This window comes from Balaenoptera physalus (genome assembly GCF_965194825.1).
Source record: "Balaenoptera physalus genome assembly, chromosome: 9".
Taxonomy (NCBI): domain Eukaryota; kingdom Metazoa; phylum Chordata; class Mammalia; order Artiodactyla; family Balaenopteridae; genus Balaenoptera; species Balaenoptera physalus.
Genome location: NC_138888.1, coordinates 25345476 through 25368479, shown reverse-complemented (window position 1 = coordinate 25368479; position 23004 = coordinate 25345476). Strand labels below are relative to the sequence as shown.

At 39.2% G+C, this 23004-nt stretch overlaps 3 protein-coding genes across 8 annotated transcripts in view; 2 read left to right on the top strand and 1 right to left on the bottom strand.

The window, feature by feature from the left end:
- LOC309666898 (uncharacterized protein) overlaps window positions 1-812 on the bottom strand; it is a 55268-nt gene extending 54456 nt beyond the window's left edge. Inside the window, exons 1-2 of one of the 4 annotated variants that reach the window (XR_014267327.1) lie at window positions 751-766; window positions 479-570 (exon numbers count right to left, since the gene is read on the bottom strand). Coding sequence is in view for 1 of the 4 variants with exons in the window: in XM_082475035.1 (XP_082331161.1) it covers window positions 479-570; window positions 716-735 (112 nt within the window). In the remaining 3 variants the exon portion in view is untranslated. Of the gene's footprint in view, window positions 1-478 lie in introns of all 4 variants that reach the window. The other 3 variants (XM_082475035.1, XR_014267328.1, XR_014267329.1) reach the window with 3 other exon arrangements.
- Window positions 760-17320, top strand: CCDC28A (coiled-coil domain containing 28A). Of its 3 annotated transcripts, none has more exons than XM_082474947.1 (6): window positions 760-1029; window positions 2893-3092; window positions 6382-6545; window positions 10629-10783; window positions 12557-12579; window positions 16758-17320. In XM_082474947.1, the coding sequence occupies exons 1-6, from the start codon at window positions 775-777 to the stop codon at window positions 16810-16812; spliced, it is 852 nt and encodes a 283-aa protein (XP_082331073.1). In that variant the 5' UTR covers window positions 760-774; the 3' UTR covers window positions 16813-17320. The 3 variants fall into 3 exon arrangements, with proteins under 3 accessions (XP_082331073.1, XP_082331072.1, XP_082331074.1); XM_082474946.1 differs by lacking the exon at window positions 16758-17320 and adding an exon at window positions 14919-15529 and having other exon boundaries at window positions 861-1029; XM_082474948.1 differs by lacking the exons at window positions 760-1029; window positions 16758-17320 and adding exons at window positions 1101-1226; window positions 14919-15529.
- A 105-nt stretch (window positions 17321-17425) lies between these two features.
- ECT2L (epithelial cell transforming 2 like) overlaps window positions 17426-23004 on the top strand; it is a 77002-nt gene continuing 71423 nt past the window's right edge. Inside the window, 1 exon segment of the mRNA XM_082474316.1 lies at window positions 17426-19639. The gene's annotated coding sequence lies outside the window, so the exon portion shown is untranslated.

Below are 23004 nucleotides of genomic sequence, written 5' to 3'. Positions count from 1 at the left end.
CTCTGCCTCTCGGGCATTGATACGACCTCTAGATACGGTTTCCTTATTAGCAAACGAAGGAGAAGTACGTGGTGCTTTCTAGTCTCTTCAATCTAAAGGTCTATGAACCTAAAATCTCCCACCCCCAACGGGGAAGGCTATCCAGATGAGGGAATAAAACATGGATTCTCCCCTCATTTAGGAGAGTTCGATCTCTCTCAATCCTCAACTCCTTCTCCAGAGGCAGTAAAGGTAGGGAGGAACTGTCTCGGCCACAGAGAGACGCAGCCTTTCTGAGTGTCAGCTTCCTCATTTCTAAAAGGGGGTTCTAACACCTAATTCATAGATTGCAGTGAGGTTTAGAGATGACGTCTGTCAAGTGCCTGAACAGTAGCTACTTATAGCAACAGTAATAGCATTTCATTCAGGGGCTCAGCCTCGGGGTTGCTAAACAGAATCACGTTTTTTTACGCTGCCTTACAAGCCAACGTTGGTTTACCTTGCGAAGTCCAGGCGAGGCATTGGAAACAATCCGGAACAGTTGCTATGGCGACACTCTGGTTCCGCCTCCACGCTTGCTCGAACAGCATGCTGGGAATTGTAGTGCGTGGGAGATGACGCTCACGGAGGGGGCGGGACAGCTTCCGGAAAAGGTACTACATTTCCGGTTCTTGCCTCCACCTCCCCTCCTTACTCTCCCAGCTTCTGGGCCACTGAGCCCCAAATAAAAGCCCACCTCTGGATCCTCCTTTCCATGCCCGTCGAACTTACAGTGAATGCAGGACAGGGGAAGCAATGCGGTGCCAGGGCCGGAGACGGGAGCCGCACAGGTGGAACAGGAAGAGGCAAGGCTCCCGGCCCGTCAGCGGAGGCTCCGCCTCCTTACGTCACTTCCGTAAACAAAGGGCATTGTGGAGGCGAGAGGTCCGGGATGTGACCCCGGCTCAAGCTGCAGCTGTAGCATCGGCGGCTGCAGCTGCGGCGGTGGCTTCAGAGGCCCCGGGGTCCTTGCAGGTTGTGGAAGAGGACCCCGATCCCCTTCTTCCTCAGGTATGAAGTGGAAGCAAAGGCACCCCCGCAATGTCCCCCTGTAGGCCCCTCCCACCACCGGTTCTGGCCGCTACCGGATTCTGGGCGGGGAAGGTTCTCCGTGACGGCTGATTAGAGAAGGGCAATGAGGTGAAGTCAAGAGGAATTTCTAGTGGTGCTGCTTGGAGGCTGTGGGTTCCTGGCTCTCAAACTAATGTGTGAGTTGGACTACGAGCTGTAGTCTATGAAGGTCTTCTCTGAATGGTTCCTTGCTGCTTGGTATACAAGAAGGGTTTCGGTGCTCTTGTAGTAGTGATGTTATCTAACCAAAAAAGCATAATTTTCGAGCCCTGGCCCCTCAGAACATCTTATCAATAGTTTAGACCACTGTTGGTTTATTTGTATTGTTTCCTGTTTGTTTTTTTTTTATTCTTGTGTCACCAACTGCGTATAAGCATAATTAAATTCGAAAACCAGTGTGTTTATGTGTATCATAAATTTATACAGATCCTTGCCTCTTTGGAGAACTGATATCCCATCTTCTCTATTCAGTTATTTTTTAAACATTTAATTTGTGTTGCATGCTGAAACAACCCCGAAATGTCTGTTCTGTTACTTAAAATGCTTCTTAAAGGAAAAATTGTTAGCCAAGATTTAAGCGGATTTGCGTTCGTTATCTGGGATTAGAGACTGGGCAATAGAGCCTTTCCTTTACAGCCTTTGGTCCTTTGGAGGTTTAGCTCCAGTTATGATTGTCTAGAGTCAGCCTGAGCCAACTGAGCTCAGTGGTTTAAATAACAGTGCTAGTAACACGGAGTCCAGACAGTAGCCAAAAAAATCTGTTTTCATTAAAATTCTCAAATAATTACTTGAGGAGTGACATCAGTAGATTTGAGTCTTTTTGAATGTTCATAGAATGATTAAATTCAACACAACATACAATAAAAGGCCTAACGGTCCTAGTGCACTTTACAGTCTGATGAGAACAGCCATATAAATTTCTCATCTTATGATACATGAAACAATATAATTAGGAAGAATTTAATATTATGCATAAATAAAAAGGAAATGTGGAAGGATATTTTTAGATGGGTGGCTGTTAGAGAAATAAAGCTGGTTAATACACAAAGGGAAAGTACTGGATAAATAGAAGGTTTTACACATATTCTCTATGGAAGGACTGACTGTAACTTCATAGTGTAACTTTTTTGACATTGACAAAACTAAACATATATAATAAAGTTTCATGTTTCCTTGGAAATAGGTAGAGAGAGTAAATTTAAAATTGTGATGGAACAAGTTTAATTTTACAGAACTTCATTTGATCAAGGAACTAGAATCAGTATTAACTCCAGGCAGCAACTGAATTTCTACTTGGTAGTTGAAATAAGGTTTCTAGTTGCTAATTAAAATGCAGGTACCCATGTCAATTATATATCTGTTTGTATCTAGGTGGTTTTTCAAAGAATACGTTTTAGAAGGGAGACCTAAGGGGTACATAAAGCTTGAGTCAGGCAGGATGATTTGTTTAGTGTTTATATGTTGTTCCTCTTCTATAAGAATGTAGGGAACATTGAGGGCAGGGACTTTGTCTTGTTCAGTACTGTCTCTCCAATGCCCCAAATAGTGCCTGACATGTAAAAGAGAGTAAATTTTTGTGGGATGAATTAATAAACAGTGAAAAAATTTTTTGTCTAACAGGCAGTTTTGGTTAGGGCTTCTGTGTACATAATACAGTAAACTAAGCTTAAGAATCCTTGTTCTAACTTTCTTTAATGACCTCTGAAATTCTTGATCCTCTTTCAGCCCATGAAGTGGGTCTTTGAAGCCCTTTCATTTTGGTGTATTATAGCATATGTGTATAATTTTGCTGTATTTCCTTAGGTCATAAGAAGCTGGCCTTGGTGCAGTAAGGAACTTAAAACAATGGAGGAGCGCAAAGTGAAGAGGAGGAGTCCTAAGTCTTTTAGTGCCCACTCTACTCAGGTTGTTAATGCCAAAAAAAATGCCATTCCAGTTAGTAAAAGCACGGGGTTTTCAAATCCTGCATCACAGTCAACTTCACAGCGACCAAAGTTAAAAAGGTGAATTCTTTTCTTTCACATTATCACAGCAAAATGCTATTAAAGTAAATACTAAATCCACTAATTCTTATAACATTTTTTTCCTCTTGGTTTGACTTTTGAGGCACATATTATATGTGATTTAGAAAAAAATTTTTTGAAGGTTACAGTGTATAGAGATTAGAAAATGCAGAATGAATGATTGGCTTTAAGCCTCTCACTTTGTCTCATATTAAAATATACAGAGCAGGGACTTCCCTGGTGGCACAGTGGTTAAGACTCTGCGCTCCCAACGCAGGGGGCCCGGGTTTGATCCCTGGTCCGGGAACTAGATCCCACATGCATGCCGCAACTAAGAGTTCGCATGCCACAACTAAGGATCCAGTGAGCCTCAACTAAGGAGCCCACCCGCCGTAACTAAGGAGCCTGTATACTGCAAGTAAGGAGCCCTCGAGCCACAACTAAGACCCAATGCAACCAAATAAATAAATAAATATTAAAAAAAAAAATACAGAGCAAGAAAACTTGCAGACAAAGTTGATGAGCTAGCCAGAAATGGAAAAGACATATCTGGTTGTTGTTTTTTTTAAGCTGAGTGTTTGTGCTTTGGTAGTTTTATTTTTTTTAAAAGAATGAGTTCACTGTTTTAGTAGAAATGATTTGTATTTATTGTAAATATTTAAACACAGGAAAAATTCAAAGAAGAAACAGAAGAATACTAAAATCCTACCACCTAGAAGTAATCATTATTAATATTTAGTGAACATATTAATATTTGCCTTAAGGCTTTAAAGGAAACGGGGGACAAGTTTAAATGTTACCTATTATTGCTGCATATATGAGTATTTTGTAGGGTTAGATATTTGGAAAGCAGGATAATATCTTAAGAGAAAAAGCATTTCATAATCTCAATCCTCTAGATAATTATGATTAAATAAGCTTCTAACTGCAAGCTTATCATGAGAGTCAGTTAAGGAAGTAATGCTTGTAGCACTTTGTAGCCACTGGATTAACACAAAAGACAAGATTGCTGGTGATGATCTCACACTGTCCTTGAGGAAACAAAAGGGACATAGCCGGAGACCCTTGGAAAAGAACATTCCAATAAGGACTAAATGAAAAAAGTTATAAGGGCTTCTTTTGAATATATTATCAGGTTGGAAAGGGGTTTTCCTCCTGGAGGAGTTTAATTTAGAATCAGATTTTGAATATGGTTATGGTTGATGGGGAAAGAAAGCCAAGAGATTTGAAAGGGAATCACTCCTTTTTCCAAATTTTTGCATCAGTTTATTTGTATCTCATTGTCATTTTCTACCTTGTACTTTTATTTCTCTCCCCTCTTCTAGAATGTGGGCTTCCTGAGGGCGGGGTCTTGTGTGCCAGACAGTATTTAGAGTGGGGCTTTGCACATAGTATAATTTCAGTGAGTGCTTTTTAATTGAATTATTTTAACATAAAGTGAGACAGTGTGACATGATCAAAAACACCAAAGTAAGAAGAAACAGATTTTTATTTTCCTTTTTGAGAAGGTTGTTAAGTGATGAACTGATGCAAAACACTTACTTGGATAAAGCTTCCAATTTGAAAGAAAAAAAATTTGCTATACTGAAACCTTATAGTCTATAGTAGTTTATGTCAGATTTTAATGTGAATATGGATCTCCTGGGAATGTTTTTAAAATGTAGATCCTGAATCAGTTAGTTCGGAATGGGGCTTCAACTAAGCATTTCTGGTAAGCTCACAGGTAATACTGATGGTACAGGTCTTGGACAGCACTTTGAGTAGCAAGATACTAGATAGTGATAGTAAATCTAATATCAGGTGTGTAAAATTACAAATCTCTCTTTGTGAAGAACTGTTAGTGACCTAGTGTCAACGGCCTATGTGTTCTAAGTTGATTTCTTTTCACGGGAATTAATTAGTCTTGCCACCTTTGCCCGCACACTCAGAGCCCCCCAGTACACCCTATTCGTCTTACCCACATTGTGGCGAGCGCACTTGTGGGGAAGAGGTCTTCATGCTACGTTACGTAGAAATTAACTGAGTCCTGAATATATGTGTTACGTCAGGATCTATAGCACGTGTCAGGGTTATAAAAGTAACACACAACCCCCTCTCCCATTTTTGCCTGGTTCACTCCTAGTCTTTAAGCCTTCACTCACATATCACCTTTAGGATGTTTTCTCTGCTGCCTTTAGGTTGAGTAGACTGTTCTTTCTCTCTGCTCCCGTATCACAGTATGTATAGCACCGTCACTCCAGAGTTTGAGAGCCTGGCATATGCTAGACGTGTGTAATGAGAACTAGCCTAGTCTAGGGGTTCGGAAAGGGCCTTCCTGAGCAAATCACATTTAAACTGAGACTTGAAGGATGTGTGGGAGGTAGCCTGGCAAGGATGGCAGTGAGGGGAAGGGTGCTAACGTGGGCAGAGGATTAGCTGCAAGGAGACGAGAGAAGGGATTTCTAGGAAGCAAAAGAGATTCAGAATGTCTAGAGCATTGACATACAAGAGAGGATAGAATTTCTTCAGGTTATCGGACTACTGAAAGGTTTGCATTAAGTAAATTATATGATCTGACTTTACTTTTAAAAAATTGACTTGGCTGCTCTGTGGGCTCAGAGACAGCACGTAGAGGCCGGGAGACCAGCTGGGAAGCTGCTGGAGTAGCTGGGTCAGGTATAGGACAGTGGCAGTGGAGGAGGAGAGATTAGAGACAGCTCTGTGGGTGTGACCAGTAGGACATCATGACTGCACGTGGGGGCCTTAGGAAGCTGGAGGAGTCAAGGATAACAGGTTCTAGCGCTCCATCACATGTTGGTGGTGAATTTCTGTCTGTCTTTCTCCTTAGACTGGGCGTGCTTCAGTACAGTCACTGATGTCCTGCACGCGTTCACATACTCAGTGTCTGGCACCGTGTCAGCTACAGAGTAGGGGCCCCATAGCCACTTGTTGGACAGCCCATAGTTCGGGGAACAGCTAGGATAAAGTTAGATGGGAAAGCAGAATATGTTTACGGAGAAGTGAAATATGAAACACAGGCTAGTAAAAGTTTTTTTTGCAGTCCAAAGAATTACCATAGAGTAAAAGTACATTACTCAAACTCTTTATATACCTTAGTAGTTATAGTTTATACATTTGTTTGAGATTTCATAGCCTGTTCTTTTGGTTTCTGCCTTGAAATGGCTGCTTTTATTTAGTATTGATTTTATTCGGATGTCTTGTTTTTCCCTTAATCTAGAACAGCCTGAAAAAATATCTCTTTCTAAAGGTAATTATAGGCAATTAATTTTTTATTGCACCCTTTTTACAGAGTGATGAAAGAAAAGACCAAACCTCAGGGTGGAGAAGGCAAAGGCGCTCAGTCAAGCCCGATCCAGCACTCCTTCCTCACCGATGTCTCTGATGTCCAGGAGATGGAGAGGGGGCTCCTCAGCCTTTTGAATGACTTCCACTCTGGAAAACTCCAAGCATTCGGTAATCCATAGATGTTTCTCTCTACTCTTTTTCTTCTCAAGATGTTTGCATCATGTTTTCTGCATATATTTTGCAATTCCTTTTTGAAGTGTCATTTTCTTTTATTTAAAAAAAACAAAACAAAACAACAGTCCAGAGGCATAAAACGCAATCATCCTAGGTTTCATTTGTCGTGGGATATAATTTGTCTTGTAAGATTTCAGGAAAAAAGTTTTTTAAAAAGGGAGGGTTAGTTGAATTGTTAAAGTAGGATTGCTGTTGACGGACTAAGTATCTTGAAAGTGTAACAAACAAAAGGGACATTCTCTGTCAACTGAAATACTTTAGATTTAGTGTTTCAGTTTTAGAAAGACTCAAGATCATTTTTCTTTACCCTTTCAAGCCTAAACTTGTTTCTTGCTCACAATACCTGACTTTCGAATATTAAAGAATCTGGCTTGATGAAGACGTAAGAACAGTTAACTGATCGTCCCAATAAAACTCTGAGTAGGTATTTTTGTATGCGAGTTCACAAAGTGTATGGTCAGATTTTTCATGTTCAGCTTCCAACTCACTTTATAAGCTTTTTCTGATTATAAAAATTATTTCCCTGCCTTTTTAAAAAGCAATCTAAAAATTGTTGAGTGCACACATATGGAATCTCACACAAAAGCATAAATGTCATCAACATAAATATTTTGTTTTTAAGTGCTGTCTTTCCCTCCCCAGCTCTTTTACTTGGCTTCCCTACCCCTTCCCTTACGCCCTCTACTGCCTCTGCCTCCCCCCAGCCCCAACCAGTTAACTGTGTGACACACACACACACACACAGATTTTTCTTTTCATTGTTTTCTACAAGTAGTATCTTATATACACTTTTCGGTGTCTTGCTTTGCTCACTAAACAATACCTGATGAAAATCTCTCTCAGTCACCTGGTATAGCTCTAATTCATTCTTTTTTTTAATAGCTACATAATTTTCAAGTTGTGAATATACCCTGGTTTATTCAGCCATTTCTCTGTTGAAGGGCATTTACTTCGTCTCCAGTTTGGAGCCGCTAAACTCAGTGGTGTAGTGAACATCATTTTACATGTATCCTTATGTGGCTGTTTTGATTTCTTTGGGATGGATTCCCATGAGTGGGATTACTGGGTCAAAGCATAGAGGTAATTTTAATTTTAATAAAAGTATCCAGATTGCTTTTCAAAAAAGCTATTGCACTTTTAGTTTTCATTAACAATTTATGAAACAACTCTTTTCCCTGAATTCCCACCAGCTAATAGGTATTACCAGCCTTTTCATTTTTGCCAGCCTGTTGCTGTAAAGGGTTTTTTTTATTACTGTTGAATTTGAATAGCCATGAATGTTTGTTAAGCGGTTGGATTGCTCTTTTTTAGGGCCTTTACCCAGTTTTTTATTTGGTTATTTATCCTTTTGTTGTTAATTACTAAGAGCCCTTTGCATATTTTAGGTACTAACCCTCTGACCTATTTTGTTTTTATTTTTTTAAGCAACATTAGTGTGTCTGTGGATTTTATGGTATACATCGCCTTATAAAAGTTTTAAATTTTTGTATACTCAAATATGTCTATCTTTTCTTATAGTTTCTGGGTTTCCAGTCATGGTTATACTATTATTTGAAAAGAAGACATTAAAAACACGTTATTTATTTCACAAAGATGTTTTATGACATCCCTTCCTCCTTGCTTTACTCCATCCTGGTAAGGTGGCATCTTTAGAATACTTTCACTTCCCTCTCCCCTCTCTTCTCTCCCACCCTTGAGATATAATCTCTGGATCACTTTTACTTCTTCACTTTTCTCCCCAACACCCTTCCTGCCCTAACTTTTAAGTGACTTTGTATTCTTGGATTGAAGTCTCTGTTATTCGATGGTTTGCTATATATAAGCATTGCAGATGAGAAGTTGATTGCCAGTTGGATTCTTTCTTTTTTTTTTTAAAGATTTATTTATTATTTATTTTTTAATTTTATTTATTTTTGGCTGCGTCGGGTCTTAGTTGCAGCACGCGGCATCTTCTGTTGTGGCACAGGGGCTCTTCGTTGTGGTGCACGGGCTTCTCACTAGTTCTGGCATGAGGGCTTTCTCTCTCTAGTTGTGGCGCACAGGCTCCAGGGCATGTGGGCTCTGTAGTTGTGGCGTGCGGGTTCCTGAGGGCACGGGCTCTGTAGTTTTGCAGCACGCAGGGTCTCTAGTTGAGGCATGCAAGCTCAGTAGCTGTGGCGTGTGGGCTTAGCAGCCCCGCGACATGTGGGATCTTAATTCCCTGACCAGGGATCGAACCCGCATCCCCTGCATTGTAAGGTGGAGTCTTTTTTTTTTTTTAAACATCTTTATTGGAGTATAATTGCTTTACAATGGTGAGTTAGTTTCTGCTTTATAACAAAGTGAATCAGTTATACATATACATATGTCCCCATAACTCTTCCCTCTTGCATCTCCCTCCCTCCCACCCTCCCTATCCCACCCCTCTAGGTGGTCACAAAGCACCGAGCTGATCTCCCTGTGCTATGCGGCTGCTTCACACTAGCTATCTATTTTACATTTGGTAGTGTATATATGTCCATGCCACTCTCTCACCCTGTCACATCTTACCCCTCCCCCTCCCCATATCCTCAAGTCCATTCTCTAGTAGGTCTGTGTCTTTATTCCCGTCTTGTGTAAGGCGGAGTCTTTACCACTGGACCACCAGGGAAGTCCCTGGATTCTTTCTTACCAAGTAATTTTTTTCAGTCTCAATGCTTGAAAGATTTTCTCCTTTATCTTTAAAGTTTAAGCGTTTACCAGAATATGCTTAGGACCGTATCATCCCTGCCTGGAAATCAGTGAGCCCTTCATATCTGCCAACTCATCTTTCATCTCAAGGAACATTTTTTTCTATTGGTCATTTATTTCTCCTCCATCTGTTCCTTTTTATCCTTTTGGAGATTCTATTGTTCTCATGTTAGGTCACCTGGGTCCATCCCCTGAATCTTTTCCCTTGTTCCTTGTGATTTCTACCTCTTTATATTTTTACTCTATATTGTTTTCCTCTGTCTATATAATATATGTACATCTTTATATGTATACAAACACACACATACATATATATCTCTTGAGGTAGTTCTTCCACTTGACCTTCCAGGTTGCTAACTGTTGAAAAACATCATTAAAACAGAGGAAATATGAGATATTTTACTATGAAGAAAGGATGATTTTGAAAGAGCTGTAACTAGCTTTAAGATTATTAGTAGTCCTTAACATAATGTAATATAGTCAATTTATGAAGATGTTATAAAGCTGGCTAGAGGAAAAAATAGTATAATTTACATTAATTCATATTTATTCAAGATACATACTTCACCTTTAGCTGAGCTATATTATACCTTTGAGAAAAATCAAAGGTTTTGGGAGGGGAAAATGATAGTATCAAGAATTTGCAGAGGCTGTACTGAAACTGAATGAAAATATGTAATATTTCATGTATATACATCAGTTGCTCTGGGCAGATAATGCTACCTCAGAGGAGTCTAGTCAATAAACAACGCAAGACCTATCCTTTAGCAATAAGTTGTCTTCCTCTACTGTGTATACATTGTGGTTCTCATGCTTCATTACATTCTTGACACTTTATAAATATTTTCACTTATATTTCTTAAAGGAGGAGTACATGGTTGGTTGGCAGAATGATTCATGGTTGAAGTCCTTATAGGACTCTTAGTTTCACTCAGATCATTATAAAATGTTGGGTTACTCAGTTTTAATGGCAGTTGTCAACTAGTTGTCAACGTGAATAGATGGTGTTAACACCTCTATATATGATATTACTATTGAAAAAAATTTTTTTACCTAAAGGGTTCTTTCATTCTTAAATTTTTTTTCTATATCATTTTTTAATGCCCATGATTATTTTTTAGATTGTTGTTGTTTTCCTGGTTGGAGATTTGATTTATAATTTTACACAGAAAATATGCAGTCATTAATGTAATTTACAAAAGAAAGAAAACCAACTTCTTTTAAGCACCTTGACTTTAGAAGTTTCTCCTCAAGACAGTTAGTTTGACCTATCCTAATCTTTATTAATGTTCTGGAATGTTCCCCCAGGAAATGAATGTTCCATTGAACAGATGGAACATGTTCGGGGAATGCAGGAGAAATTAGCTCGCTTGAATTTGGAGCTCTATGGGGAGTTAGAGGAACTTCCTGAGGATAAGAGAAAAGCAGCCAGTGACGCCAATCTGGATAGGCTTCTGTCTGATGTGAGTACAGTCCTCTTTCTTTATTCTTTTCTTAATCAAAATTTTTATTGAGATAAAATTCACCATTTTAACCATTTTAAAGTATAAATTCAGTGATTTTTAGTATATTCACAATGTTGTGCAGACATCACCACATCTAATTTCAGAACATTTTCATCACTCCAAAAAGAAATCCTGTACCTCTCAGTGCTCCCCTCCCCCTATCCCCCAGCAACCACCAATCTATTTTCAGTCTCTATAGATCTGCCTATTCTGGACATTTCATATAAATGAGAATCATAAAATATGTGGCTTTTTATGTCTGGATTCTTTCACTTAGTGTAATGTTTTCAAGTTTTATCCATGTTGGACTTTATACTCTTTTTTGAAAGCAATATATCCGAAGGATATATTGGGATCCAGTATGTCCTTATATTTACATCTAAGCATATTTTCTGGGATATTGGCAAATCTAAAAGGAAAATATTTGCTTCTGTACATATAAAAGATCTTAAGATATAGAAGATAGTAGGTCAGAAGATCCTGGTATGATTAATACATTTTGCCTTATTTACTCAGGTGGTAGTTACTTACACTATGCTTGGTGTTTACGGTAATTTAGTAGGTTGCCATGTGTATTTGCTTGCAAGGGTTGCCGTAACAAAGTACCACAAACTGGGTGGCTTAAGCAACAGAAATTAATTTTCTCACAATTCTGGAGGCTGAGAGCTGGAGACCAAGGTGTCAGCAGAGTTGGTTTCTTCTGAGGTCTCTCTCCTTGGCTTGTTGAAGACCATCTTCATGTTCACATGGCATTCTTCCTCTCTGTGTGGGTCCCTATGTCCAAATTTCCTCTTTTTGTAAGGAAAATAGTCATACTGGATTAGGGCCCATCTTAATGACTTCATTTTAACTTATTTCCCTCTTTTAAGAACCTGTCTCCAAATATAGTCACGTTATGAAGTATTGAGGGTTAGGACTAAAACATGAATTTGGGGAGGATACAATTCAACCAGTAACACCATATAGGATTCTTATATACTGAAAAGTGTTAATTAAATTTGCCTCTTTAAATCTTTTTTGGAACAAAAATAAATAAAAATTGAATTCAACATACTTTAGTTTCAGATTCCATATTTACCAGTAACAGAAATGGTTAATTTCTATTGCTTTTCTCTATCTTTTGAATAAGTAAATGTGAGTGAAATTGTATGCCCATAGTTTAAAGATTTCAAACCTATACTTTTAATTGTGATTGTGGTACGTTGAAAACTGAATTTGAAACCAGAAAGCCTTTGTTTAGTCCAGGGTCTACATAGAGCTGTATAACTTTGGGCAATTTAATGTTTTTGTAACTCAGATTTTTCTCTCTGTAAAATAGGGGTGGTTAATTCTACCTCATACTAAAAACTGAATATCACATAAAATCATTTTTGTAATTCATAAAGCTCTTAAAGATTTTGATCATTAAAATGGCAGCTTTTTAAAAAAAGTCTATTATTAGAGATGATTATAATTAAGCATGGTTTTAAGAATCCTTATAAAACTTCAGTTTTTGTCATATGGTTTTAATTCCCTTATATTCTTATTTCATAAATACTAAAGCTACTTTATTATTATTTTGCATAAGTGAATTTCCCAGTCTGGAAATTTTTAGAAAGTTTTTTCTTTAATACTTTTTTGTTTAAAGAAAGCTTAAACGTGAAATAATGTCTTTAATAATGTATGGTTAACAATTATCTATGATAGTTATCTTATAAAAATAAAAATTAAATTTGTTACTTTGTGTTACAGCTAGAAGAATTGAATTCTTCCATGTATCCTTTGCTTAACATCGACAGTGAAAAGTTCACAGATTATAATTTTTGGTGAATAGTACCAATCAAGTGAAGAAACCTACTGCTATTTACTGGGACCATCTTTCTTTCCCTTTAGTTTCTAAATGGAATTTCCCAGTTGTTTTGTATGCTGAAATTTTGTTTTTCTATGGTTTGTGCTTTGCTCTGTATGGTTTCTGGGTTTTTAAGACAAATTTTTAAAATGTTTTAATCAAGAGAATTAAGAATTAGGGTAGTTGCCATATACATTATTTTGAATCTTAGATTCTTAAGCTAAATGGAAGTGGGATAGCAGACATAATACAGTACTCTAAATTTAGTATTAGAACTAGAATATTTTAGATGCATTAAAAAAGTGTAATATAGGATTAACTTAAAGGAAATCACAAAGGCACATGTAAAATATTCATGTTTTGACATTTCAATTTAGAGCAATTATTTCAAGAAATTTTTAAAATGCATTTTTGAACATACTGATAGGCACAATGTGAGATATATAAGAACAAAAAAAAAATGATCCTGCCTGTAAAATAATTTTAGTGGTAAGACATCTCTTTGAACCAAATAATGAGATACTGGAAAGGATACTGGTTGTAGAGTTAAGAGATTTGATTTTCAAAATTTGGTTCCATGTTCTGCTAATGTAAATTTGGGTAGATTGTTTAACATTTCAGAGTATCGTCTTTAATATGGGGTAACTGCTACATGTGATCATGTGTATATGAAAATTTCCAAACTATATAGAATATATATTTTAAAAAATCACTCTTATTGCAATAACATATACTGTTACTAACTGCTGAATTGTACAGTAAAAACAATGAAGAAATAGGAAGATATATACAAATCCAGTAATAGTAATTAATATCTCACCTTTATTGAATACCTACTATTTGCCAAGCATTATATGAAGTGTTTTACACGCATTATCTCATTTGCTCCTACTCTTGGAAGTCGGTGGTGTTATACTCCCCATTTTACAGATGAAGAAAATACAGTTTTGAGAAGCCACATAAGCTGTAGGAGATATTAATGTAAGATACCACTGCCAAGAAAGAGTTTAATATGGGGGTAAGGTAGGAGTTAATTAGGAGGCTTTTCTTAGGAGTAGTTCCCGGTTCTTTTTTTTCTTTGTATTTGTTTTACGTTATATTCTATGCTTTATATTCTCTCTCTGCTTATGACACATAACTCCTCTCCTCTTATCTGAGCTTCTGTTAAACATTTAGACTCATTTGTCTCCCGCTTTCCTCACATCAGCCCCCACGGTTCAGCAGGCCGTGGTGGTAGACTGCAAGCACATGGCCTTTGGATCGCTTGGTCTCAGGTCTTGGTAAGCAGCTATGTAACCTTGAGCAAAGCCTAGCAACCCTAGTTTCCTCATCGGTAATAAATGTTCTTTCCGTATTCATACTTTCTCCTCCTAATTTTCCTCTCTGTCATCAGTGCCCCTATTATTTTTATTTTTTAAACATCTTTATTGGAGTGTAATTGCTTTACAATGTTGTGTTAGTTTCTGCTGTATAACAAAGTGAATCAGCTATACATATACATATATCCCCATATCGCCTCCCTTTTGTGCGTCCCTCCCACCCTCCCTATCCCACTCCTCTAGGTGGACACAAAGCACCAAGCTGAGCTCCCTGTGCTATGCAGCTGCTTCCCACTAGCTATCTATTTTATATTTGGTAGTGTATATATGTCCATGCCACTCTCTCACTTCGTCCCAGCTTACCCTTCCCCCTCCCCGTGTCCTCAAGTCCATTCTCTACATCTGCATCTTAATTCCTCTCCTGCCCCTAGGCTCATCAGAACCATTTTTTTTTAAACTCCATATATATGTGTTAGCATACAGTATTTGTTTTTCTCTTTCTGACTTACTTCACTCTGTATTGACAGACTCTAGGTCCATCCACCTCACTACAAATAACTCCATTTTGTTTCTTTTTATGGCCGAGTAATATTCCATTGTATATATGTGCCACATCTTCTTTATCCATTCATCTGTCGATGGACACTTAGGTTGCTTCCATGTCCTGACTATTGTAAATAGTGCTGCAGTGAACATTGTGGTACATGTCTCTTTTTGAATTATGGTTTTCTCAAGTGCCCCTATTATTTTAATCTTCAAGACTGTTTAAAAATCCCTTCTATGACTATAGCAGACATTGCTAATCAGTCATGGCACTATCTGCCGTTTAGCCTGGACAGGGACATGAAATTATTTGCTGTCTCTTAATTACAGTTAGTTGTCAGGTGTTATCAGTTCTGTTTTGTATTCTTCCTTCATTCTCTACCCTCATCACCTGATTCCACAGCCTTTCAAATTTCTGTTCTCTAGAAACTCTAGAGCTGCACTGTCCAATATGGCAGCCACTAGCCAAGTAACTACTGAGCACATGAAGTGTTGGCAACATGGATTGACATGTGCTTTAAGTAAAACGTGCACACCTGATTTCAAAGATTTAGAATGAAAAGATGTAAACTATCTCAATATTTTTATGATTACATGTTGAAATGATAATTTCCTGATTATGAGTATAAATAAAATATAGTTTAAAAACTATGTCTGTGGCTTACATTATATTTCTATTGGACAGTACTGCTGTAGACTTTAGACATTGCCACTGAGTTATTCTTCCTAAAACATCACTTTCATCTTGCCATTCTTGTTTCTTACCAAGTTTTTTACTATGTCAGATTTTTAAAAGGTTCTCAGTAATTTGATCACGGCATATTCATCCTGTTATAGTTTTCATTATTTTTCATTCCCACCAAGTTGGCTCTCTGGATGCCCAAGTTCATGCTCACCTTAATGCCTTTGTTCAGGTTGTACTTTCTCTCTAGAGTTGCTCTGGCCTCCCCCTTCTCCTTATCAAATAACACTCAAGCTGACCACTTCCATAAAGCATTTCGTTTGTACCCCAAACTAGCATTCTGCATTATTTCATTATCTGTTGATATGTGTTATATCTCATCCTTCCAACTGAACAAGAATATCTCTCATGGCACAGCTCATGTCTGTACATTTTTGCAAACGTCTGCTGTACACGTATTGCTAGCATTTAGTTGTCCTCAATATATCCAGATCACTGTTTGAATTGAGTCTTGAAAAACAGGTGGCAAGTGGATCATATAGATCAAAGAGGAAAATGAAAGGCAGTGATGAGAAGGGAATGGAATAAACTATGCAGGAATTTTATCCTATTTCCAGTTTTCTTGAAGAATAATTCAGAGGATTATAGGAAAGGTTTTAGAGCTATGATGATTTTATTTTATTCTCTTGGACTTTCACAAAGAAATTATTTTCCCAAGGAAATGAAGTGGTGGTGTCGTTTCAAGTGAATTTTGTTAATCCAGTAAGTTTTCATATTTGCCTCTAATCAGTTTACCAAGAAAATGATTCTTGCTGCATTAAAATAATTCTGTGCTCTATTAGAACCTGGAACATAGTCTTTTTTTTTTTTTAAGCCCTATTTTTTATTTTTATTTTTATTTTTATTTTTTATTTTTTTGGCTGCATTGGGTCTTCGTTGCTGCACGTGGGCTTTCTCTAGTTGCGGCGAGCAGGGGCTACTCTTCGTTGTGGTGCACGGCCTTCTCATTATGGTGGCTTCTCTTGTTGCAGAGCACGGGTTCTAGGTGCGCGGGCTTCAGTAGTTGCAGCACACAGGCTCAGTAGTTGCGGAGCACAGGCTCTCAGTGTGCGGGCTTCAGTAGTTGCGGCGCGTCGGCTCAGTAGTTGTGGAGCATGGGCTCTAGGTCTGCGAGCTTCAGTAGTTGTGGCTTGCGGGCTCTAGAGAGCAGGCTCAGTTGCTCCGTGGCATGTGGGATCTTCCCGGGCCAGAGATTGAACCTGTGTCCCCTGCATTGGCAGGCGGACTTTTAATCACGGCGCCACCAGGGAAGTCCTGGAACATAGTCTTGAATCAGTGATTTGTTTTTAAATCTTCAAATTCTAGACATAGCAAAATTACTTTGCTCCATTTAAAGATTGTCTTACCACATCCAAGTTTCTCAATAGCAGCATAGGCACTTTCCCTTTAAACATACTTCTTTTTTTAATACCTCTGTCTCTTAGCTCTTGAATGTAATTTCCAGAAATTTAAAAGAAGTACTCATTAGAGAATGAAAATCTTCTTAACTGATGAATCCAGACAGAAACTCCATTTGGCAGATGCACAAGATGTTCCAAATACTTCTGCCGGCTAAAATGAAATGCAGTCGCTTTCTCGTGGTTTGAAGAAAAGCATCATTCTTTACTCTTCTAGCTGAATCCAGTAGCGGAATCATCTTCCACAATAAGGAATTAATTAAAGTGCAAGTGCAGTGACTGCTTTCACATGCTGCTTTCAGTGAACTCGACTTGCTATAATTCACCATAACTGGAGGCCTCGGCCTTGTGGAAGGCGTAATCAGGAAATGTGATACAGAGCTTTTGCTGCTATGCTTTATATTGTTGCCTTACGGGTTATACTTGAAATGCACTGTGCTAAATGTTGTTGATGGGGCTGAAGGATTTATCCTTCCTGAGCTCACCAAACTTATTCCACTGTTGATCATAAGTTGATGATGCCCAGGCTTTTCGTGGGAGCCCAGCTTCAGTTTACGTTAGACAATCAGTACACATGCCTGGTGTGTTTTCCAGTGGCCAGTGACAACAAAATGTTAAATGAGTATTTGTGAAATTTGCTATTTTTAATAAAGTGATTGTTTTAAATTAGTCTCTCTGTCTGTTTTGGAGAAACCTGTAGTCTTCAATCTGGGAATACAAGGGCTCAGCCCTCAAAGGTAAACTGCGTTTAGAAAATTGAGGTTCTGTAACTTTCTTGCAAATCTTGCACCTTATGCACATTTAAATATTGGCATAATGAAAAGAGCATGGTCTTTGACCTTACTTAGACCTTGATTTGAATCCGCATTCTGCCCATTAGCTTTGGGTTCATGTGTGTTTACTCAGTTTCTATTTTAATTTTTGTTTTTAATCTAGAAAATGAGGTTAATGACCAGCTTGTAGTGGTTGTTATGAAGAAGTAAAAAAGTACATATAAGATGCTTAGCACAATAGCTGACACCAGTAATGTTCAGCAAACAGTAGCTGAACATTAACATTAGGTTTTAAATAGCTTTATTGAAATAATTCATATGCCATAGACTTGACCTTTTCTAATGTATATAATTCAGCGGTTTATAGTAGATTCACAGAGTTGTGCATCCATCATCATAATTTAATTCTAGAACATTTTCATCACCTCAGAAAGAAACTCATTAGCAGTCACTCCCTATCTCCCGAACCCCTCAGCCCTTGGCAACAGTAATCTATTTTCTGTTTCTACGGATTTGCCAATTTTGAACATTTTCTGTCAATGGAATCATACAATACGTGGCTTTTGTAACTGGCTTCTTTTACTTAGTATAATGTTTTCAAGGTTTCAAGGTTCATCCATGTTGTAGCATGTTATCAATACTTCTTTTCCTGGCCGAATCACATTCCATTGTATGGATAGACGACATTTTGTTTATCCATTTATAGCTCACTTGCCTTCACCTTTTAGAGTAGGTCCATGCTTCTTCCTCCTTGTTTCCAGGCCACAGAAACAAGCACCTAATGGGAGATGGGGAGGTTGGGGACCCGTTGAACAATATTTTTTAAAAGTCTCAACTTCAGTAGTTTTTGGCATTCTGCGTTCCAAGAGTTTTGATCAGTTTATCTAATCAGTCTTTTTAATACCCCTTTTAAAACTGAGAAAATCACCAGAACATTAAATGTAACCTTCAAAACTGCTTTGTTGGATTGAGCAAATAGGGATTCCAAGGGAAAAAGCATTCTAGGGTCTGACAGAGCAAAAGGAAACTTTGCCAATTGACGTGTTTTTCTTGGATGGGTCCTGAGATAAAGCAAAAGCTGTTTCCTGTGGCTTAGTGACAGAGCAGCAGATTGACCTTGTTTATTCAGCTGGTTCATTTGTCCTTTGTGTCAGTGAACCCCATGTGGGTCCCAGGTAACAAATTTTTAGTTTATCTAATTTGTATCCTTTCACACAACTAAAACATGTTAAAGGCAACAGGGGGAAAAAATTAGGTGCTTGGATCAGAATAAAATTTATTGTTTATTATACAGATGTTGCATATTTATTGTAGAAATTTTTTAAATTGATTTTTTAAAAGTACTACCAGAGCAAACCACTTAACATTTGTTTACATACTTCCAGACTTCTTAGACAAACGTTTATTTACAAAAATTAGGTAGTACTATTCATATGCTTTTCTAACCTGCTTTTCATGTTGTGAACATCTTTCCTTGGTGGTAACTATTCATCTACATATAAATGAAGAAAACTTCCAGGCTTCACAATAAATACTTAAAGGCATTTTGACCAGAACCATTAGAAATTAAGAAGGATGTTGCTTTGGCTTTGGTACCTCCTGTATAATGTGAAAATTGGCAATAAGTATTAAAATATTCTGAGGATTTGCTGAAGGTAAGAAACCCCACCTTTTCCATCACACAGCCTTAAAATTGCAGGCTTTCTTTGAGAGCAAGCAAACGTTGGCTTCTGTATCCAAGTCTCCTGTCGGGGTCTGGCCCCACTGCTCCGTGTCTTCAGAGGCTTCTGGAACTACAGTGATGCCCGGGATCCCACCGCAGACTCCCTGAAGGGTGACAAAGAAGCGGGAACGCCGCCCGGGCCGGAATCCCGTGCAGCCCTTAAGGAGGGGGCGTTGGCCGGCAGGGCGCGGGCGCTCGGGTCTTGGTCTGCCCGGCTTCTGGGCCCTCCAGCTGGGAAGGCGGCGTCGGTCACGCGGTCCCTCCAGCCGCTCTGGAACCCTGTGTGGGTGCTGGTGCCGGGAGCTGCCGGCCCGCAGGGGAGGGCGGGGCCGTGTGGTCGGTCTCTACGGAGACTGTGGGCTGCCGGCCCCGCCCCTGCCCCCCCCCCCCCCGCCCCCCGGCTGCGGCCGGGGTCCTTCTCTCGCAGCTCCACGCGGTCCAAAGAGGAGGCAGCCGCCCGGAGCCGGGACTCTCCGCCACCTCCCGGAGGTAAAGCGCTTGCCTTCTGGGCTGCACAGCTTTTGCTTGGGGCCATGGGGGCCCAGCTCCCGGGCGGTTTAGTTCCCGGTGCAGCCTCGGGAAGACCCAAAGCAGCGCCCTCGCTGGCTCCCCCTCGGTGACCTTGGAGAACCAGAGCACTGAAGTGGCGCTGGGGAGAAACACCACTGTCCCTGCCTAGGGTCAGGTTTGAATTGGGCTGTGGCCAGTAAACTCTTATCTCCTGCAGAGCACGCCTGTGAGTTACAGATGAAGTCAAGTTATTGAGCAGTTTGGAAAACACTGATCTTCATAGGATTCTGAGCTGGCTCACAACGACTCCCTCCCTCCTTCGGGCAGTTCTCACCCTCCTCCTCCTGCCGGAGTCCGAAAAGTGGGGTCACGTGACGGGGGGGAGTGAGAGGGATGCGGGGGCAGGTAGTGAAAGAGAAAGACAAAGAATCTACTGCGAATACAGTTCGTGGTTAGAACTGTATAGCTCTGAAAAGTTAATATGCTAAGATTTGATGAATAGAGTTATAGTCATATATAGATCAATAAGATCAAATCTTAGTTAAAATTGTGATACTTATATTTTATCTTTTTAAAAGGACTCATGCTCTGCTTATTAATCAGCCTTGCCATGTATCAGAACAGAACATCCTAACAACACACGTATTCAAGTGCAGCACAGCCCGTGTAATTGTTTTCAGGCCCATCTTGACATTTGTGCATCATGGGAGCCTCAAAAATCGTGCTCTAAAAACCATTATTTACGTGAAAGAAAGTAGGGGTTGGGACTTGGAAGTTTTAGAACAACAATAATTGATTATTCTTCTTGAATGAATTTAAATAGCACAGTCACTTCTTGTTATAGTTTTAATGTTACAGCTTTAAACTTCTATATCTGTGAGCAAATCCAGCATTTGATTGTGTCCAGTTTTGGCTCACAAAACTCCTCCTGTGCCTCAAAACATGCTATTACTTTCATTATTTATTATTTATTTGTGCATTTAATAAAAATTATATACCAGTTTATGTTCAAAATGGCATGTTTTTACATGCCCTGAATATAGGACATTTTACTTAACTGGAATTATCTTTCATTTCTATTTTTTCACAAATCACACTCACTTTTCCTGTATACCAGTTCTTTTCTGCAATCTTTAGAACCACACAACCTCTGAGGAGGCATATTTAAGGAATTAACTTTTAGAAAATAAATGAATCGTTGTACAACTCGCAATGTGAATTGCCAAAGTACTCAAATGTAGGTACCTCTGTGCCAGGGAACAATGTTTTGTTTCCAGTTTCCACTCCAAGTCAGTGTCTTGCACAGTGGAGTAGGACCCGAGTAATTTACATTCCTCCAGCTGTGTAACCAGTCACCTGTGGAGACATAGTTAATGACAACACGGTTCTGATTTATGCCAGTGATGATTTAGCTCTCTGTATGGGCTGGCAGCTGTCCAGCCCTCTCACCCCTTAGCCTGGCTTTGGTTGTCACACAACAGGCACCACCCGCCACCCCCCACCTGCCTTTTTCTCCCTAAGCATGGAGGTGCAAGTGTCGATTGCTGAGTTTCTCACTGATATGTCAGTTATAAAGAATAATAAGTCACGGAATAGAAAGTATATTTCCAAATTAACCCATACCAGTCATACATCCAATTCAAGTTACACTCACATGTTAGGAAAAATCCAGTATAACCTTTAAACTTGATACCAGTTACTACCTGTGTGACCTTGGATGATTTTCTTTACCCTGTTCTTTTCATCTGTAATCAAACTCCCAGATGAATGTGAGAAATAAATGAGCTCGTGTATGGGAAAGAGACTTACTAGCACTGTGCCAGTCAGAGTAGCTACTCACAAAAATGTAGGATGTTAAATATAGCCTTTATTCCATGACTCGTCCCCACTTTGATTTTGTTACTTAATATGTTTGTTGGATCCAGTAACACATGAGAAGAGCCACAGATTGGGGTCTCCTATTTTATTCCCTTTTTGCACCAAACTTTAGAAATATTTAGAGCCCTTGTTTTACAGAGTGAGGTAAGAAATAGTTCTCCAGTTTGTGTCACCCACGCTGGAGTTTCAATTCAGTGGAAAACTAGGCTGTAAGCAAAGCAGCAGCAGGACATTTCCTCTTCCAAGAATGACATGCTACTTTGTACTAGAACAAAAGAGATCCTAAATGATCAAGCAAGAACTTTGTGGTACAGTATTTTGGCTTTTGGAGAAAGCACATCGAGAAAAGATGAAAAAAATGGATGAGAATTTGATTTTGTACATTTAGGTTTTGAGTCTCTCTTGGTATTAGAAGACACTGTAGCTGTCCTATTGTAAACATAATTCACAATAAATATTCTTGCCCGCAGAGTGAATTCTCATCTCAAATACGTACACTTTCTTCCAATTTGCTGATGTTGTGAAAGAATAATCTGTCCGATCTACATATGAATTCAATTCTAAGCTTATTTTGCCATCTAACTCACTTGACATAATGATGGAAATTACTAATAAGAAGATCACACAAGTTGATAAGTTGTTACAGTTGTGATGCAGTTGTCAAATCCTAATAATTGGTGAAGGAATTTGGCTTTTTCTTGGCTAGCAACTTTTCTTTCAGCCCTTGAATTTAGAAAATTGGTGGATGTGAATAATTATTCATTTACTCACTCAGCAACTACTTGCCAAGTCCCTACCTGTTGGCAGGCACTACGAGGTAGGCAGCTTCTAAAATGACTCCCAACGACCCCAGCTTCCTGGTATTCATGCCCTTTTGAATCTCCTCCCCTCAAGTGGAGGCTAGACTTGTTTCTAATGCAGGGTTTGCCAAACTTTTTCTGTAAAGGGCCAGGTAGGAAATTTTTTTTGCTCTGTGAGCCATATGGTTTCTTTCCCAATTACTCAATTCTGCTGTTGTACTGAAAAGCAACCACAGACAATATGTAAATAAATATGATTAGCTGTCTTTCAATAAAACTATTTACAAAAATGGGCAGTGGGCCAAATATGGCCTGCTGACCATGTTTGCTGACCCCTGCTCTGATGAATCAAAAAGCAATGGTGTATCACTTCTGAGATTTTGTTACAGACTCTAGCTTCCATCTTGCCTGCCCTCTCTTGCCCTCTCGCTTGCTTACTTGGGTGGAAGCCAGCTGCCGTTTTGTGAGCTAAGCGGTGGAGAAGCCCACCTGGGAGGGGAGCCTCCAGCCTGCAAGGAACTGAGGCCCTTGTTCCTCAGTCTGTGAGGAACTGAATCTTGCTGACAACCCTCTACCCGAGCTTGGAAGTGGATCCTTCCCCAGTTCAGCTTTGGGCTGACAAAAGCCCCAGCTGACACTTGGGTTGTGAGAGACCCTGAACCAAAG